An 18960-nucleotide genomic window follows, 5' to 3' on the forward strand; every position below is an offset into this window, starting at 1 on the left:
TATCCCCCCTCAGTCTCCTTTTTTCTAAACTGAAAAGTCCCAGTCACTTTAACCTCTCCTCATATGGGACCCGTTCCAAACCCCTAATCATTTTAGTTGCCCTTTTCTGAACTCTTTCCAAGGCCAAAATATCTTTTTTGAGGTGAGGAGACCACATCTGTACACAGTATTCCAGATGTGGGCGTACCATAGTTTTATACAGGGGCAGTAAGATATTCTGTGTCTTATTTTCTATCCCTTTCCTAATAATTCCTAGCATCCTATTTGCCTTTTTGACCGCCGCTGCACACTGCGTGGAAGTTTTCAGAGAACTGTCCACGAGAACTCCAAGATCCCTTTCCTGATTTGTCGTAGCCAAATTAGCCCCCATCATACTGTACGTATAGTTGGGGTTATTTTTCCCAATGTGCATTACTTTACACTTATCCACATTAAATTTCATTTGCCATTTTGCTGCCCAATCACTGAGTTTGGTGAGATCATCTTGGAGTCCCTCACAGTCTGCTTCTGTCTTGACTATCCTAAACAGTTTTGTATCATCTGCAAACTTTACTACCTCACTGCTTACCCCTTTCTCCAGATCATTTATGAATAAGTTGAAAAGGACTGGTCCCAGGACTGACCCTTGGGGGACACCACTAGTTACCCCTCTCCAATCTGAAAATTTACCATTTATTCCTACCCTTTGTTTTCTGTCTTTTAACCAGTTCTCAGTCCAAGAAAGGACCTTTCCTCTTATCCCATGGCCATGTAATTTACACAAGAGCCTTTGGTGAGGGACCTTGTCAAAGGCTTTCTGAAAATCCAAGTATACTATATCTACTGGATCCCCCTTATCTGCATGTTTGTTAACCCCTTCAAAGAACTCTAATAGATTAGTAAGACAGGATTTCCCTTTACAGAAACCATGTTGACTTTTGTCCAACAAATTATGTTCTTCTACATGCTTCACAATTTTATTCTTTACTATTGTTTCGACTAATTTGCCCGGTACTGAAGTTAGACTTACCGGTCTATAATTGCCAGGATCGCCTCTAGAGCCCTTTTTAAATATTGGTGTCACATTGGCTACCTTCCAGTCATTAGGTACGGAAGCCGATTTAAAGGATTCCGAGCCCAGGGTGGGGGACTGGTTGGCTCCTTCCAATCATTAGGTACGGAAGCCGATTTAAAGGATAGGTTACAAACTACAGATAATAGCTCAGCAATTTCCCATGTGAGTTCTTTTAGAACCCTTGGATGAATGCCATCCGGTCCCGGAGATTTGTTAACATTAAGTTTTTCTATTTGTTCCAAAACCTCCTCTAATGACACTTCAATCCGGGACAGTTCCTCAGATTCACCACCCACAAAGGACGGTGCAGATTCGGGAATCTCCCCAACATCCTCAGCTGTGAAGACTGAAGCAAAGAAATCATTTAGTTTCTCTGCAATGGCTTTTTCGTCCTTGATTGCTCCTTTTATAGCTTGATCATCTAGGGGACCCGCAGGTTTTTTAGCAGGCTTCCTGCTTCTAATGTACTTAAAAAACATTTTGTTATTTCTTTTTGAGTTTCTGGCTAGCTGTTCCTCAAAATCTTTTTTTGCTTTTCTTATTACATTTTTAGACTTGATTTGACAGTGTTTATGTTCCTTTCTATTTATCTCACTAGGATTGGACTTCCACTTCTTAAAAGATACCTTTTTGTCCCTCACTGCTTCTTTTACATGGTGGTTAAGCCACGGTGACACTGTTTTAGGTCTCTTGCTATGTTTTTTAATTTGGGGTATACATTTAAACCTCTACACATCCAGCCTCTACACTGCCCCAGAACCCATGCCTCTACCCTCCCCCCCATCCAACCTCTATTGTTCCCCTGGAATCTCAGCCACATGCCTCTCTTGAGCCATTTATGTCCCATCCCCTGCCCACTAAGCTCAGCCCTCTGCCCTGCCCCCTCACCAGCGAGCTGCGCAGTTTCTCAGGCAGTGGGTCCCGGATCTCGGCCGGCGGGTTCTCCACGTTTCGGTTCTCAAACTCAGGGAAGAGCTTGGTCCGGATCAGGGACCTAGGAGACAGGGGAGTTAGAGGAGTTCATTCCCTCCCGAGAGACCAGTGGGGGGTGAGCCCCTGGCAGCTCAGCCCCTCTCCAAGGGGCCCAGCCTGGCATCCCCATGACAGAGTGTTCCCCTGCCTGACTCCCATGGACCTATCTGACCTCTATGGCCAGAAGACAAACCTTAGTCTTCCTAGAACTAGGGCTTGAACTCAGGCATCCTGACTCCTAATCCCACCCTCACTCTCCCCTGGCTGAGCTGGGATAGAAGACAGGGGCCCTGGTCCCAGTCTCCCAGTGGAAAATGGCCCAGCCCTCCCCCAGTCCTGGGTACACACCACATCACGGTGGGATCGCTGCTCTGCCGACTCAGGTGGTAGGACAGGGCGACCAGGAGGCCACAGAATACGGAGAAGAGGACAGGGACGTGCTGGTCACCCCATGGGGCCTGGTAAGGAGAGAGCAGAGAGCGTGAGCCCTGGTGCAGGGAGACCCGCACTGACACATTGCACAGCACCTTAAGCCACAGCCCAGCCCACATGGAACCAGAGCCCTGGGGTGTCCACCCAAAGGAGCCAACCAGTCCCCCACCCTGGGCTCGGAATGAAACCGGCACAGCCTAGAAGGGAAAGGGCCTATTCGCCAGCCAGGGGCCAGATCAGAACTGGTGCCCCCTAGAAGGGAAAGACCCCAGACTCTATTCACCACGGCTGAGGCAGCCAGGCTCCCACCCAAGGGCTGGAATGCAGTCAGTGTCCTGTGCCCCGTGCCCCACCCCCACGCACCCAGGTACCTTAATGGCTCCGAGACAGAAGCCATAGAGGAGGGCGGCGACCAGGAGGCTGCGCAGGAGACTGAAGAGGGCAGTGAGGGGGCTGGTGGCAGCTGGAAAGCAGAGATGGCAGAGTCAGTGTTGAGGGGGAATATCCCCCACCCAGGCCCCGTGCACACACGGAGGTTGCAGCACCACCTGCTGCCCAACACCTGCTGCCCTCACAGGGAAGCATCAGCAACACACCAGCCAAACTAGAGAACCCAGGAGTCCTGGCTCCCAGCCCCAGCCCTAACCCACCAGAACCCACTCTCCTCCCTGCGCTGGGACAGAACCCAGGAGTCCTAGCTCCCAGCCCCACTCTGCTCTCACTACTAGATCCCAACCCCTTTCTGGGCCAGGCATCTGGCCGTACCTGTGCCACCAAAGATGTGCATATCCACCTGCTCCAGTAGGTACATGAGGCAGGTGTTGACCTGGGGCAGGAGCCCAAAGAGGAAGATGGCAGGGAAGCAGAGGGTGAAGACTGCAAAAGACATAACAAATGGGGGCTACATGAGTGACACCCCCTCCTGGATTCCCACTGGAGAGGATTGCCCCACCCCTGCCTCGGGAGGGCCCAGCATCCCCTAACTCAGGGCTGGGCAAAATGCAGCCTGGGGACCAGATCGGGCCCTCGTGACACTTCGATCTGGCCCTGGACTGCATCTGGCCACTTTCTATTTATAGTCCACTGCCTGTGCCACCGAATTTCCAGGCGATGGCTCAGGCAGCAGGATTGTATTTAAAAGGCTCATGGTTCCCATTCACAGAGCTACCCCAACAGGGGCCAGAGCCCCTGCACAGCAACCCCAGGCAGCTGCCAGGCAATGCGGCAGTGGCAGGGTCAGGAGTCGTAAGTCCTTTACTGTGTTTTTAATTCAAAGCCTCTGGCCCTAGGTGATTCTGGAGGGAGGCTAGTCCTCAGCACTGCCCCTTCCACCCTGGACTCTGCCCCTTCTGGGGGTGGAACTGCCCATGATCGTGTACCAAAATAATGTACATTAATTGCTCCCCTCCCCCGTGAAAATTATTGCCCATCCCTGCCTAACTCCTCCCTGGGGGACAGCAAAATCTCAGAGCCTCCTACCCCTGGCTGGGAAGGCTGCAGCAGGGGGAGAGGAGGTGATGCCTCCTACCCTTAGCTGGGGGGCTGCAGTGGTGGGCAAGGTGGTGCTCCCTACCCCCCACTGGGGAGACTGCTGTACGGCACGGGGGGGGTGCCCCACACTCACTGGTGGTGACATCCCGGGCGCCGCAGAAGAAGTCTGTGGAGAAGAGGGTGAGCCCATAGAAAGTGACAGGTGGGACGGGCCCAGTCTGGGCGCACAGGTCCAGCACCCAGATCAGCACGCAGGCCACGCAGAAGTAGACAGGCCGGCTGTATGCAATGATCCAGTTGTGCCCCTGCAAGAAAGCATGGGGTGAAGGGCACAGGGGCAGCCAGGGCCTGGCCCTCCCCACATCTCAGGGGTGGGGGCAGCTTAGTTCCCAGGCAGCACTAACAGACATCTGTGCTGCCAGCCACAGCTGAGAGACCAGGCACTCTCCAGGCCAAGGGCCCGCACCCAACTCCCAGAAGCTCCCAGCTCCCAAGTCTCAGGGGCTGCAGCTCTGGGCACTGACATACCCTGAGCCCTTTGGGGACCCTGTGGCCCATTTATCCAGGGATCCTGTGCTCAGTGCTGAGGTGCAGCTGCCTTTGGGTGTGGCGCATGGATGGTTAGAGAAGGGGGGGTCACTCAGAGATGTAACATCCCATAGCAGGGTATGGGGGCCAGCGCTGACTGGAAGAGGAGAGCACCCCTTTCTAGCCTGGCAGCCCCCCAGGAGGGTCACTTACATGCATGGGGGAAGCAGCATCAGGCTGGACACTCTGAAAAACACAATCAAGGTGATCTTAGTGATGCTCCTTTCCCAGCAGCAGCACCAGGAGCTGGGAGGGATGCAGGCTCTCATGCATTTAGGAACGGGACACGGGGCTTCTCTCCTCTGGTGCTGGCACAGAGGATATGGGGACTGTCTGTCTCGGGTGGGGGGGAATGGGCAATGGACATGGGGCCTTTGCTAGTGCCAACCTGGGCTGGTTCTGGACTCACCCCACACCACACATGGCGAGACATTCCTGCCGTCCCTGGGCTTAGCAAGTATCTGAAGGGAACCCAGGGACACAGCAGAGCAGGAGGTGCAGTCCCTCCCTTGCTAGGAGAGGTCACTGTTGGTGAGTGGAGCCTGACAGCTTGGTTCTGTCTGTGACTGCGTTCCACCACTTGCTCCCACGGCTAGGCCCTCTTTGCCCTTCTGTCCATCAGCCTTCTGCTCAGTGCAAGCGCTCACCAGAGCAGGGCTGGAAGTGAAATGGGCCCAGCACATGTGGGAGGCAGAGGAGCTGGGATTTCAGTGACTAGCCAGTGTCAGGAGCTGGATTTCCCAGGGGAGCAATTCAAAGGGCTGGATGCCCTGGAAGAGAGGGCTGGCACTGCCAGAGGCCAGTGCGTGAGTGGCCAAAAGGCGGGGGCTGGGCGCTGGCACTAGCCTGGCACAGGCAAGGATCGCTCACCCTGGAGCAGGGGTGCCAGGTGGCTCACTGTGCTAGAGGGCTGAAGATTAGGATTAAGGGATCCCAGCTGGGGGAGCAGGAAAGAACCCAGGGCTGAGAGTGCAGGGTACTGCAGATGGGGACTGTGGGGCACTAGCAAAGGTGTGCTGTGCCCAGAGGGTATGGCCACACAGGCAGGCTCTCACCTTCAGCAGTGAGTACTGACAGCTGGCGATGACCAGGCAGAACTGGAAGACCCAGATGTCACAGAAGAAACCCTGTAGCAGCAGCAAGTAGCCTAGGAAGGCCACTAAGGACCCCAGTGATATCACGAATATGTTCTCCGTCACCTGCCGGTTCCTGGGGGCCCAAAGCACAAGGAAGTGTCAGCCACTCTGGGCAGTCACCAGCAGGGTCCCCAGGCACCCAGTGCTGCCAGGGCCTGGTCGATCCAGCTTTAGCCCCAGCAGCTTGTCTGCGCTGCATGGGCCCATGGGGCTGATCAGGGGAGGGGAAGACTCAGGCTGGATGGGCTCACAGGGCTGATCTAAGGGACAGGGGGAGCGACTCACCGATCGAGTAGCGCCAGCAGTGCCAGCCGGTCGTAGCGCACCCGCATCCAGCGCCCAGGCAGCACCCAGTACTTGTAGTATTGCCGTGGCTTGGACTTGTCCTCAATCATCAGTGTGTTCTCCTGGGACTCGTGCAGGGACTCCTGATCTAGCAGGTCAAACTGGAAGGAGACCAGGCTCAGTGGGGTGAAAACACTCACCCGCTGAACCCTGCAGCCAAGCCAAGATGTGGGTGCACCCCCCATCAAACCTTGCCCCATGCAGCAAACCAACCAGAGAGGAACTAATGACCCCACATAGAGACCCCGTCCCTCCCACACTGTATGGAGCATCCCCCACCACAGAGACCATGCTCCACTACAGACCAGGCTCAGAGGCCTCCCCACCAATTCCCCTCATGAGCCAGAGCCCTTCTCACTGCCTAACTCCCAGGGCACTGACCTCCCCTTACCTCAGGGATCTCCAGCGGTACCCTGCGCACCTGCATGCCCTGCAGCACCACAGGGCGCGGCTGCAGTAGCGACAGGGCAGGCGTCCCCTCGGGCACCTCAGTGGAGTTGAAGCTGGAGGAATGCGAATGCCGGTCCCTGAGATGGCAGTAGGGGCAGGGAAGTGAAGGGAGAGAGTGAAAGAAGCGGCCCCCTTCCCACCACAGATGCAGATCCTGGGCCACTGTAGCTCAGCTGAACACTGAGGAGGGGAGAGCACCACCAGTTGGCCCCCTACCCTGCAGCATGGTGCCCCATAGGCCCAGTATCACCAGTGAGGGAGGTGCACCCTCTGCTGGCCTCCCACCCATAGCACAGCACACCCTAGGGCCAGCACTGCCCAAGAGTGGAGTATGCCCCCTACTGCCCCACTCCCAGCAGCTCCCAGAGTTTCCCTTGTTGTCTGCCACCCAAGTGCTGACCTGGCCCCTCCCAGCTTAGTAGAGGGCAGCACAGACCATGCCAGTGACTTCCCCCAAGCCCTGCCTCACCCAGGGTGTCCCTGTGCTACCAACAGGGAGCAGTGTGCATGACAAGCAGAGAGGAAGGAGTGTCACTCACCAGGCGCTGTTGGTCACATGATCCACACTGACTTGCTGCCCCACTGGGTTCTCATAGCCACCTCCTGCGAGGCCAAAGGTGTAGGAGCGTCGCACACCTGCAGGGGGAGGAGGAGCCAGCTAGAATGGGGGGCCAGTAGCAGGCAAGGAAGGGAGAAATCACAGCCATAGGGCTGAAGGAACAGACTTGCGATGGGACCAGCTCCAGGATACAGTCACCATGTCAGCCAGGGAAATGCCCTTCCCACTCCAATTCAGGTGGATGGTGCCAAGGGGAATGGGCAGTTCCCTTCCCTACAGACTATTGGTACTGGCAGCAGCCCAGGGCTGGGATGGCAAGGGACTATGGGTAGTGTTTGGGGGCACTGGCAGAGCTGGAGGGAGAACCCAGGGCAGCAGCACTGTTAGATTGCCACTGCCCTGTGAGCTCCAAGGCCCTGAGGGGAAGGGACAAGCCATGGACAGGCCCGTGAGAATCCCCCCAGTCCACATGCACTCACCGCTCTCATCGTAGAAGTAGTGCACAGCGCCCTCGGAGGTGTCGTCGAAGTTGCAGGCCTCATGGATGGCACCTCGTGGCAGCAGCAAGGAGCTGGCGAACTGCAGGGCTGAGGGCAGGGTGAGTGCCCGGGAGTGGGAGGAGGCACGGCCCCGCTGCAAGTCCTGAAGGCTATGGAGAAAGGGGAACAGAGGTGTCAGGCTGCACCAGCCAAGGATCAGCCATGAGCATAGTGCAGTGAGGCAGTGTGAGCAAGATGGAGAGGCAGGACTCTGAGCAAGATGAAGAGGTAGGACCAGCTAGTTGAAGGATACTAGTAGAGTGGGGGGGAGCCCAGGGCTGGGCTTTCAGGGTGCTGGAGGTCAGGACCGAAGGACACTGTCAGGGCAGTGAGGGGAGCCTAGTGCTGCCATATCAGAGCTATGAGACAAGGCTGATCAGACACAGTCAAATGAACAAGAGTTCCATTCAATTACATCGCGTAATGGCAAACAGCTAAAAAGTGACACATTTTTAAAGGGCTCGTAAGCCATCCCCAGCAATCTAAATAATAAAATGTGGGGAACTAGAGAAGATATTGCTATAGGGGTCACAGAATCTTAGAGGAATGATGATAATCAGGGCTCGCCGAACCGCAGCGAGCCCCGCTCGCCAGCTGCACTGTCCGGCGATATGCACATGCGCAGATCGCCCGAACCCGGCACTTCCGGGTTGCAATCTACTCACCACGGGCGAGTAGATTGTATTATTTGTCGAGCCCTGATGATAATCAGCAGGACACAGTAATACAGGCAGTCCCCGGGTTACGTACAAGATAGGGACTATAGGTTTGTTCTTAAGTTGAATTTGTATGCAAGTCGGAACTGGCTCCAGATTCAGCTGCTGCCACTGAAACTGACCAGGGGCTGACTACAGGAAGCCAGAGGCAGAGTTGCTCTGCCCCCAGCTTCCTGGAATCAGCCTGATCAGTTTCAACAGCTGCTGAATCTGGAGCCTGGGACAGAACAGCTGGGGCGCTGCCCGGTAGGTTCCCACAGGACCAACCCGGCAGCACCCCAGCTGCTCTACCCGAGGTGTCCCGCAACAAAAGCCTGGTCTGCTGGGGGGGGAGGGGGTGCACTAGCTGCGCCCCCTCCCCCCCAGCAGACCAGGGAGACCTGAGCAAAGCCGCACAGGCGGCGGGGGTCCCGCTGCTTGGGCGGCTTTGCTCCCGGGAAAACGAGCAAAGCCGCCCAGGCGGCGGCTTTGCTCGGGTGTCCCTGGTCTGATGGGGGGGTCCAGCGGCTTTTCTGGACCCCCCCCAGCAGACCTGGGGGACAGGAGCAAAGCCGCCCAGGCGGCGGGGGTCCCTCTGCCTGGGCGGCTTTGCTCCCGGGCAAACAAGCAAAGCTGGGTGTCCCTGGTCTGCTGGGGGGGGGGGTCCAGCGGCTTTGCTGAACCCCCCAGCAGACTAAGGAGACCGGGAGAAGCTTTTCTCGCCCCGGAGGACATGGATGGCGACCCGCCGCCCGTGAGCTCCGGGGCGAGAAAAACCCCGTTTGTAAGTGCGGATCCGACATAAGTCGGATCCGCGTAAGTCGGGGACTGCCTGTACCAGGGTACAAAATCACTGGAAGGACGGAACAAGCTGTGCTGTTGGGGAAGGAGCACTTCATGTGACAGAAAGGATATAATCAAATGAACCAAACACTACCACAGAATCTCAATGGATGGTAATGCTATGCTCTGTTAATATTATAATAGCAGTAGGGATGTACTACCAAGCACCTGACTAGGATGATGACTTTGAAATGCTCAGGGAGGGAAGGGAGATTATGAAAATACTCAATAATGGGGGATTTCAACTAGCCCCACCCTGTCTTGGTATGTATCATCTCAGTACATCTTAAATGACTGCTTCTTGGAGCAGCTAGTCCTGAAACCCACAAGAAGAGAGGCAATTCTTGATTTAGTTCTAAATGGACTGCAGGATCTGCACTGCTTGATAATAGTGACCATAATATAACTAAATTTAATATCCCCATGGCAGGAAAGACACTACAGCAGCCCAACACAATTTCAGAAAGAAGAACTACACAGAAATGATGAGGTTAATTAGACAGAATTCAAAGCTACTGGGCCAAAAGTGAAATCCCTGCAAGCTGCATGGAATCTTTTTAAAGACACCATAACAGAGGCTCAATTTAAAACGTACACTCCAAATTAAAAGACATAAAACCAAAAATGTGCCACCGTTGCTAAACATCAAAGTAAAAGAAGCAGTGAGAGACAAAAAGGCATTGTTTTAGAAGTGGAAGTTAAATCGTAACAAGAAAAACAGAATGGAGCATAAACTCTCGCAAATGTAGTGTTAAAATATAATTACGAAGGCCAAAAAAGAACCTGAAGAACAGTTAGCCAAATACTCAAAAAGTAATAGCAACATTTTTTTAAGTACATCAGAAGCAGGAAGCCTGCTAAACATCCAGTGTGGCCACTGAATAATCAAGATGCTTACGAGCACTCAAGGACAATAAGGACACTGCAGAGAAACTAAATGAATTATTTGCATCAGTCTTCATGGCTAAGGATAGGAGGGAGATTCCCAAACCTGAGCCATTCTTTTTAGATGACAAATCTGAGCAACTGTACCAGATTGAGGTGTCATTAGAGGTGGTTTTGGAACAAACTGAGAAATTAAACAGTAATAAATCACCATGACCAGATGGTATTCACCCAAGAATTCTTAAACTCAAATGAGGAATTGCAGAAGTACTAACCGTGATCTGTAACCTATCATTTAAATCAGCTTCTGTACCACATGACTGGAAGCTAGCTAATCTGACACCAATTTTTAAAAAGGGCTCCATAGGTGATCCAGGCAATTACAGGCTAGTAACCCTGATTTCAGTACTGGGTAAACTGGTTGAAACTACAGTAAAGAACAATATGATCCAACACAGATGAACATAATTTGTTGGGGGAAGAGTCAACATCGTGTTTGTAAAGGGAAATCATGCTTCACCAAACTACTATAATTCTTTGAGGGGGTCAAGAAGCATTCAGACAAGGGAGATCCAGTGGATATATTGCACTTAGATTTCCAGAAAATCTTTGACAATGTCCCTCACCAAAAGCTCTTTAGGCAAAGTAAGATGCCATGGCATAAGAGAGAAGGTCCTCTCGGACTGGTAACTGGTTAAAAGATAGGAAACAAAGGTATAAATGGTCAATTTTCATGATGGGGAAAAGTAACTAGTGGTGTGCTCCAGGAGTCTAGACTGGGACCAGTCATATTCAACATATTCATAAATGACCTAGAAAAAAAGGGGTTAACAGTGAGGTGGCAAAATTTACAGATGACACAAAAATACTCAAGATAGTTAAGTCTCAGGCAGACTGCAATGAGCTACAAAAGGATTGCTCCAACTGGGTGGCTGGACAACAAAATAGTAGATGAAATTCAATGTTGATTAATGTAATATGCAAGTTGGATCTCCCTGGTCTGGCAACCTCAGGACTTGAGCAGCCCCGAATGAGGGAATTTGCCAGACCAGGGGAGGTCACAGAATCATAGAGCTGGAATGTCATCAAGTCCAGCCCCCTGCTCTAGGTAGGACCAATCCCAACTAAATCAACCTGGCCAGGGCTTTGTCAAGCCGAGACTTAAACACCTCTAGGGATGGAGACTCCACTACTTCCCTAGGTAGCCCATTCCAGTGCTTCACTACCCTCCTAGTGAAATAGTTTTTCCTAATATCCAATCTGGACCTCTCCCACAACTTGAGACCATTGCTCCTTGTTCTGCCGTCTGTCACTACTGAGAACAGCCTCTCTCCATCCTCTTTGGAACCTCCCTTCAGGAAGTTGAAGGCTGCTATCAAATCCCCCCTCACTCTTCGCTTCTGCAGACTAAACAGACCCAACTCCCTCAGCCTCTCCTCGTAAGTCATATGCTCCAGCCCCCTAATCATTTGGCTGCCCTCCGCTGGACCCTCTCCAATGTGTCCACATCCTTTTTGTAGTAGGGGGCCCAGAACTGGACACAATACTCCAGATGTGGCCTCACCAAAGCCAAATAAAGGGGAATAATGACATCTCTGGAACTGCTGGCAATGCTCCTCTTAATGCAACCTAACATGCCATTAGCCTTCTCAGCTACAAGGGCACACTGTTGACTCATATCGAGCTTCTCATCCACTGTAACCCCCAGGTCCTTTTCTGCAGAACTACTACTTAACTGGTTGGTCCCCAGCTTGTAACTATACTTGGGATTCTTCCATCCCAACTGCAGGACTCTGCACTTGTCTTTGTTGAACCTCATCAGATTTCTTGTGGCCCAATCCTCCAATTTGTCTAAGTCACTCTGGACCCTATCTACTTCTTCCCCTAGCTTAGTGTCATCTGCAAACTTGCTGAGGGTGCAATCCATCCCCTCATCCAGGTCATTAATAAAGATACTGAACAAAATCGGTCCTAGAACCGAACCTTGGGGCACTCCGCTAGAAACCGACCGCCATCCTGACATCAAGCCGTTGATCACTACCCGCTGGGCCTGGCCTTCTAGCCATCATTCTATCCATCTTACCATCCATTTATCCAATCCACACTCCCTTAACTTGCTGGCAAGAATATTGTGGGAGACCGTATCAAAAGCCTTGCTAAAGTCAAGGTATATCACATCCATTGACTTTCCCACGTCTACAAAGCCAGTTACCTCATCATAGAAGCTAATCAGATTGGTCAGGCACAACTTGCCATTTGTGAATCCATGCTGACTATTCCTAATCACTTTCCTCTCTTCCAAGTGCTTCAAAATGGATTCCTTAAGGATCCCTTCCATGATTTTTCCAGGAACCGAGGTAAGACTGACCGGCCTATAGTTCCCTGGATCGTCCTTCTTCTCTTTTTTGAAGATGGGCACTACATTTGCCTTTTTCCAATCATCTGGGATTTCTCCCGATCGCCACAACTTTTCAAAGATAATGGCCAAAGGCTCCGCAATGACATTTGCCAACTCCCTCAGTACCCTTGGATGCATTAAGTCTGGACCCATGGATTTGCGTATGTTTAGCATTTCTAAATAGTTCCTAACCTGTTCTTTACCCACCAAGAGCTGTCCATCTTCATCCCATCTTGCATCACTTAGTGCATTAGTCCGGGAGCCCACCTTGTCCGTGAATACAGAGGCAAAGAAAGCATTGAGTACTTCAGCTTTCCCCACATCATCTGTCACTAGGTTACCTCCTTCATCCAGTAGGGGCCGCACACCCTCTCTGATCACCTTCTTCTTGTTAACATGCCCGTAGAAACCTCTCTTGTTATCCTTTGCATCCTTAGCCAGTCGCAATTCCATTTGCGCTTTCGCCTTCCTGATAACCTCCCGGCATTCTCTAGCTATACATTTAAACCCCTCCCTGGTCATTTGTCCAAGTTTCCACTTTTTGTAAGCTCCCTTTTTGTGCTTAAATTCACCAAGGATTTCCCCTGTAAGACAATCCGGTCTCCTACCATATTTGCCTCTCTTGCTCCGCGTTGGGATGGTTTCTTTCTGTGCCTTCATTAAGGCTTCTTTACAATACTGCCAGCTGTCCTGGACTCCTTTCCCCTTCATGTTAGCATCCCAGGGGATTCTGCCCATCAGGTCTCTGAGGGAGTCAAAATCTGTCCCTTGCTACCAACCTCCCAGCCTACTGCCCGTCCCTGTTGCCAGCTCCACTTTTGGCCCCAGTCCTGCTGCCAGGTTTGTGCTCTGACCCGGCTGTTGCCAGGCTTGGGTTCCTATCACTAGGCTTGGGCTCGGGACCCCCTGTTGCCGCTCCGGATGGGGCTCCCTGAGGCCAGGACTCCCTGGCCACTGCCGGCCCCACCACCAGGGCTCTTTGTTCCAGCAACATCAATGGTCCAGTTCAACTTGTAATGCACATTATGTTTTCCAGTCCCAACAATACATATAAAGCAAAGGTATCTAAATTAGCTGCTACCACTCAAGAAAGTTCTTGGAGTCATTATCGATAGTTCTCTAAAAACTATCACTCCATGTGCAGCAGCAGTCAAAAAAGCAAACAGAGCGTTGGGAATCATTAAGAAAGGGATAGATAGAAGACAGAAACATCATATTGCCCCATGGCACATCCACATCTTGAATACCCGGTCCAATGTGATCGTCCCAGCTCAAAAGATATCTTGGCATTGGAAAAGGTTCAGAAAAGGGCAACAAAAATGTTTAGGAGTATGGGAGTGCTTCTGTATGAGGAGAGGTTAATAAGACTGGTTTTATTCAACTTGGAGAAGAGATGACTAAGGGGGGATATGACGAAGGTCTATAAAATTATGATGGGTGTACAGACAGTAGATAAGGAAGTGCTATTTACTTCTTCCCATAACACAAGAACTCGGGTCACCGAGTGAAATTAATAGGCATCAGTTAAAACAAATCCAAGGAAATATTTCTTCATACAATGCACAGTGGAACTCTTTGCCTGAGGATGCTGTGAAGGCCAAGACAATCATAGAATCATAGACAACTAGGACTGGAAAGGACCTTGAGAGGTCATCGAGTCCAGTCCCCTGCCCTCATGGCAGGACCAAATACTCTCTAGACCATCCCTGATAGACATTTATCTAACCTACTCTTAAATAGCTCCAGAGATGGAGATTCCACAACCTCCCTGGGCAATTTATTCCAGTGTTTGACTACCCTAACAGTTAGGAACTTTTTCCTAATGTCCAATCTAAACCACTCTTGCTGCAGTTTAAGCCCATTGCTTCTTGTTCTATCCTCAGAGGCCAAGATGAACAAGTTTTCTCCTTCCTCCTTATGACACCCTTTTAGATACCTGAAAACTGCTATCATGTCCCCTCAATCGTCTCTTTTCTAAACTAAACAAACCCAATTCTTTCAGCCTTCCTTCATAGGTCATGTTCTCTAGCCCTTTAATCATTCTTGTTGCTCTTCTCTGGACCCTCTCCAATTTCTCCACATCCTTCTTGAAATGCGGTGCCCAGAACTGGACACAATACTCCAACTGAGGCCTAACTAGCGCAGAGTAGAGCGGAAGAATGACTTCTAGTGTTTTGCTCACAACACGCCTGTTAATGCATCCCAGAATCATGTTTGCTTTTTTTGCAACAGCATCACACTGCTGACTCTCATTCAGCTTGAGGTCCACTATGACCCCTAGATCCCTTTCTGCCGTACCCCTTCCCAGACAGTCGCTTCCCATTCTGTATGTGTGAAACTGACTGTTCCATCCTAAGTGGAGCACTTTGCATGTGCTTAGAGAGTTCAGAAAAGAACTAGATACATTCAAGAAGGATAGGTCTATCAATGGCTATTAGCCAGGATGGATAAGGATGGTGTCCCTACTCTCTGTTTGCCAGAAGCTGGCAATGAGCAGTAGGAGGATGTCTCGCTTGATGATTACCTGTTCACACCCTTTGGGGCACCTGGCACTGAACACTATCAGAAGACAGACATGGTGCTAGATGGATCTTTGGTCAGACCCAGCCTGGCTGTTCTTGTGAGTGAAGGACGCTGGGAGGGCTGAGGGAGGTGAGACCAGAGCTGGGATAGCAGGGTTGTGGGCAGGATCAGAGTGCCTGGCTAGGCTGGGACAAGGGGCCAGGTTAGATTGTTAGCAGACTCTGGGCATTTGGACTGGGGCTGAACGAACGTCAGCGCAGACCAATTCATCAGTGTCTCACGCATGGGGAGAGGTGTCACCTGGGTGGGGAGCCCATCACCGAGGATGGGGGCGTAGGGTTGCTGCCAGCGTTGTGTCGCCGCCTCATGGCCTGAGTGCGTTTGACGCTGCTCACCCGCTCCCGCTTGCTGCCTTCCTCGCCCAGGGCAGCTGAAATGGAGAGAGAGCTGTAAGGAACCCTGGACCTGAGTACCCCACCAGGTGTTGCTGGCTCCAATCCAGCCCTCGGTCAGTAACAATAACAAGTCAGCCCCATCCATAAGATGAGCATGCAGGATCTCAAGCAGGTTCCTAGTGGGCTGGGGGCCCCCCATCATGCCAATCCCTGCCTCTCAGCAGAGTGGCCAGGGTCTGCATAGGCCACAAAGGCTGAACCCCATTCTGTCCTTGGACCATGCCAGCTGTGGGCTCACACATAGAAGCCTGGGGCTGAAGACTGTGGTGGGAGAGCAGGTCACCCTCTACCCCAGCTCCCCAGGCTGCCAGAGCCAGGTCCCCTCCCAGTCACTCACCTCCCCCAACAGCCCCCTCTTCCAGCAGCTCCCCCCTCCAGCCAGGCTGGTTTGCTGACTGGCTGCGAGTGCTGCCTCCTGACTCCAGCCGGCGAGGGGGAAAGTGCTCCTGCTGCCCCGTGCGGGCTTCTAGGTCCGACTTGGAGACGGTGAGCACTGCTACAGCCTTGCTGTCGCCGCTGCCCCCATCCATGCTGAGCACGCGGGCATGGGTCTTGGCGCTGGCCGTGCTGGCACTGCGCTGGGCATAGTGCGGGCGTTTGGAGGGTTCAGCGCCCTCAGGGGCTGGCTCAGCCTTGGAGGTGCGGCGTGGGTGCGGGGGCACGGCCTCGGGGGAGTAGCAGGAGGTGCTGGAGGAAGTGTCTGAGCTGTAGTTGTGCTGGGAGGGAAGGCTGGAGGCACGACTCAGGTCACTGCCATCGCTCGAGTCTTCATCCTCGAAGAAGGTGTCACTGTAGGCCTTGCTGTCCAGGATGGCTCGAACAGGGGCATAGTCCCGTGGGTACCCGCTGTCAAAGCTGCTGCTGCCTCCACCATGCTTGCGGGAGGGGCGCCGGCGCCCCGGCTTGTGTCCTGGGCGCAGCAGGGCCAGGTCCTTGGGTCGCACCACCTGCTCAGCTGGGCCCTCCCAGGGCTCCCCATCACCCCGCACTGTCTCCAGTGAGGCCAGGGTATTCTGGGTGTCATCTGTGTGGCTAGTGAAGCTCAATTCCCCCAGCAGACCTTGCTCAGGAGAACGCAGTAGTTCGCTGTCCGACAGGGCATCTGTGTCACTGCCATCTGGAAGGGCCCTGGTGTCCGGAGCCGGTGTTGCATCTCCTGCTGGCCCCAGAGAGGGGCTGTCCAGGTGGGTGGAGTTGGTCTTCTCGCTGCGGTAGCTGCTGAGGGTGCTGGGTGTCTCCTTGTCAGTGCCACTGAAGCAGCTGTCGGAGGAGCCAGCCTTGTGGGGGCACTCCTCGCTGGGTTCCCCCCGTCCCTCCAGGGGCCTGTAATCAGGGCCTGAGCGGCGCTTCTCCTTGCGGCTGCTGGTGCGCAGGATGGTGCGCTCGGGCAGCGCCAGGCTTAGAAAGCTCTGGCTCAGCTCCTCGCTCAGGCTGCTCTTGATCAGCGGGCTAAGGGGGGTGTCGCCTACACTCTCCGACTCGCTGGCATGCCAGCTACCGGGCAGCTGACGTGAGGCCCCACTGCCCAGCCCTGCCAGCCCCACTCTGGACAACGATCCCATGCCCAAGGGGGACTGGTCAGAGGAATCTGTGCTCTGGATGGACGTTTGGGCTGGCAGTGAAGGGGGTGGCTTCTTCCCAGCTGCAGGGGGCTCCACCTTGGGAGGGGGCATCGGGGCATCGCTGCAGGACCCTGGGGCGAGAGAAGCTGGCTGCGAGTCACCAACTGCAAGGAAACAAGATGGCAGAGGTTATACACACCACAGGGAAACTGAGGCACAAGCAAGGCACCATGCTCATCCAATGAGCCAGGAGCCGGGGATGGAACCCAGCATTCCTGACACCCTGCCCTCCTCCTCTGAGTTTAATTCACTACAGCCAGTCCCCTCCCAGAGCTGGGATGGGTACTAGGGTTTCTAACGCTGCACTCCAAGCTCTAGAACCTGTCCAGCAGTAACTCATTGCTCCCGTCCTGAGTGCAACTCCCAGACTCTACAGCCGTTCCCCCAACCCCATGCAGGACACCTACTCAACCCCCTCCCCCACTGGTGCCCCAGGGGTGGGACTCAGGGCAACCCTCTGCTGCTGGCCCTACCCCCCCATTACTACCCTACACCCAAGCAACATGAGCTGGGGAGTGAAAAGAGGCTTGGCCAGGGACAGCAGCAGGGGTCAGCCCTCCTCCCACGCTCACTGTGTGGCCCAGCAGCCTGATCTTCTCCACTGCCCCCTCCCAGCCTGCTACACCCTGCTTTTCCACAGTGGTGGGAAGCGGAGTGGCTGCTGCAGTATGCGTGGGAAGGGGGTGACCCCTGCTGCTACACCACACCAGGACCCTTCTTCCCAGTAATCCCCTGGAACGCATCCATAGAACAGTAACCCCACCACCACCACCACCTCCCGTGACTCTCCTGAGAGCTGGGCTGTCCCAGGCTGTACAGCCCCTACTCCACACCCAGCACAGGACACCTACTGATGTTCTCCCGGGAGCTGCGCTTCAGCAGCTCGCGATCGGCTGAGGTGACAATGACGTTATTGCTGCCCTGCTCACGCACCAGCTCCTTGATGTCTAAAGGACAAACAGAGGGGGAAGGAGGCATGATTAGGGTGCAGGGGCTGCTGATCTCAAGGGCAGACCTGCCCTCACTGGTCCCTCCACACTTTCCACCACCTCAACTTGCATGCAGTGCTGCCCTCCCACCACTTTATATCACTGTCTAGAGCCCTGACTGACTCCCCCCAAGCAGAGGGATCAGGGTGGGGCTTCAGTATCCATAATGGTTCCAGCAATTGAAGGGGCTCAAGTCACCTTAAATGTGCCCGGATATATAGAATTTGCAGCTCCACCCCCTGGGAACATGCAAGTATGAGTCACTTTGGGAAGTGTCCAAGTGGCCCAGAGAATGTGACATGGGACCTTTCCTTTCTAAGGGGTGGAGCCCTGACCCAGCCCCAGGGAAGAGGATATGCGTCCTTTTTGCTCTGTGGCTGCCCCTGCTCTAGCTTGGGCCCAAGGCAGGGGAATCAATGGAATATCCACTATCAGCTCTCTAGGTCTGATAGCCAGGGAAGGGACACGGCAGGATATCAAGCAGCAAGAGCCAATCAGGGAACATCCTGGGGAGGGGCAATTCAGACAGCTGCAGCCTGGGGCAGGCTCCCCAAAGGGCCAGAGACACTGGTGTGGGGCAAAACCTTTGCACTGGGCCAGCCAGAATACCAGGGGTGGGGAGCCAGCCACACACTTACCTCTCACTGCTCCTGTGTCCTCGAAGTGGGGCAGCAGCTCCTATGAGGGGGAATCAGTCAGAGATTATATGCCAGGCAGGCCCAGGAGAGCCCTTCACTGCAGAGGGCCCAAGGCCAAGCCTTCCTGGTGCACTGTTGGGGCACACATAGGCTTTTCTAGCTTCCCTGCTGCAGCCCCACTCCCCACAAACCCTGATACAGCATAACTGACCTAAATGCCAGGTTGAGACTGCAAAAAGCCTGCCACCTTGGCTGCCAAGGAGCCAGATGTCTCGCTGATAACATCAGGGTGAGGAGAGAGAATTCTGTCCTCCCCTGCCCCCATACTCTCCAAGGAGCAGAAGTG

General features: G+C 53.5%; 1 protein-coding gene across 2 annotated transcripts in view; it reads right to left on the reverse strand.

Annotated features, from left to right (window-relative positions):
* PCNX3 (pecanex 3) overlaps positions 1 to 18960 on the reverse strand; it is a 35594-nt gene that overhangs the window by 12436 nt on the left and 4198 nt on the right. Inside the window, exons 4-18 of one of the 2 annotated variants that reach the window (XM_075939227.2) lie at positions 18615 to 18654; positions 17839 to 17934; positions 15703 to 17091; positions 15211 to 15340; positions 7507 to 7676; positions 7008 to 7104; positions 6410 to 6521; positions 5959 to 6119; positions 5593 to 5746; positions 4691 to 4723; positions 4083 to 4254; positions 3224 to 3334; positions 2830 to 2921; positions 2375 to 2484; positions 1943 to 2048 (exon numbers count right to left, since the gene is read on the reverse strand). In XM_075939227.2, the coding sequence (XP_075795342.1) occupies positions 1943 to 2048; positions 2375 to 2484; positions 2830 to 2921; positions 3224 to 3334; positions 4083 to 4254; positions 4691 to 4723; positions 5593 to 5746; positions 5959 to 6119; positions 6410 to 6521; positions 7008 to 7104; positions 7507 to 7676; positions 15211 to 15340; positions 15703 to 17091; positions 17839 to 17934; positions 18615 to 18654 (2973 nt within the window). Of the gene's footprint in view, positions 1 to 1942; positions 2049 to 2374; positions 2485 to 2829; positions 2922 to 3223; positions 3335 to 4082; positions 4255 to 4690; positions 4724 to 5592; positions 5747 to 5958; positions 6120 to 6409; positions 6546 to 7007; positions 7105 to 7506; positions 7677 to 15210; positions 15341 to 15702; positions 17092 to 17838; positions 17935 to 18614; positions 18655 to 18960 lie in introns of both variants that reach the window. The other variant, XM_075939226.2, reaches the window with a different exon arrangement.

Source organism: Pelodiscus sinensis, chromosome 11 (genome assembly GCF_052426305.1).
Source record: "Pelodiscus sinensis isolate ZL-2025 chromosome 11, ASM5242630v1, whole genome shotgun sequence".
In the NCBI taxonomy this organism is placed as follows: domain Eukaryota; kingdom Metazoa; phylum Chordata; order Testudines; family Trionychidae; genus Pelodiscus; species Pelodiscus sinensis.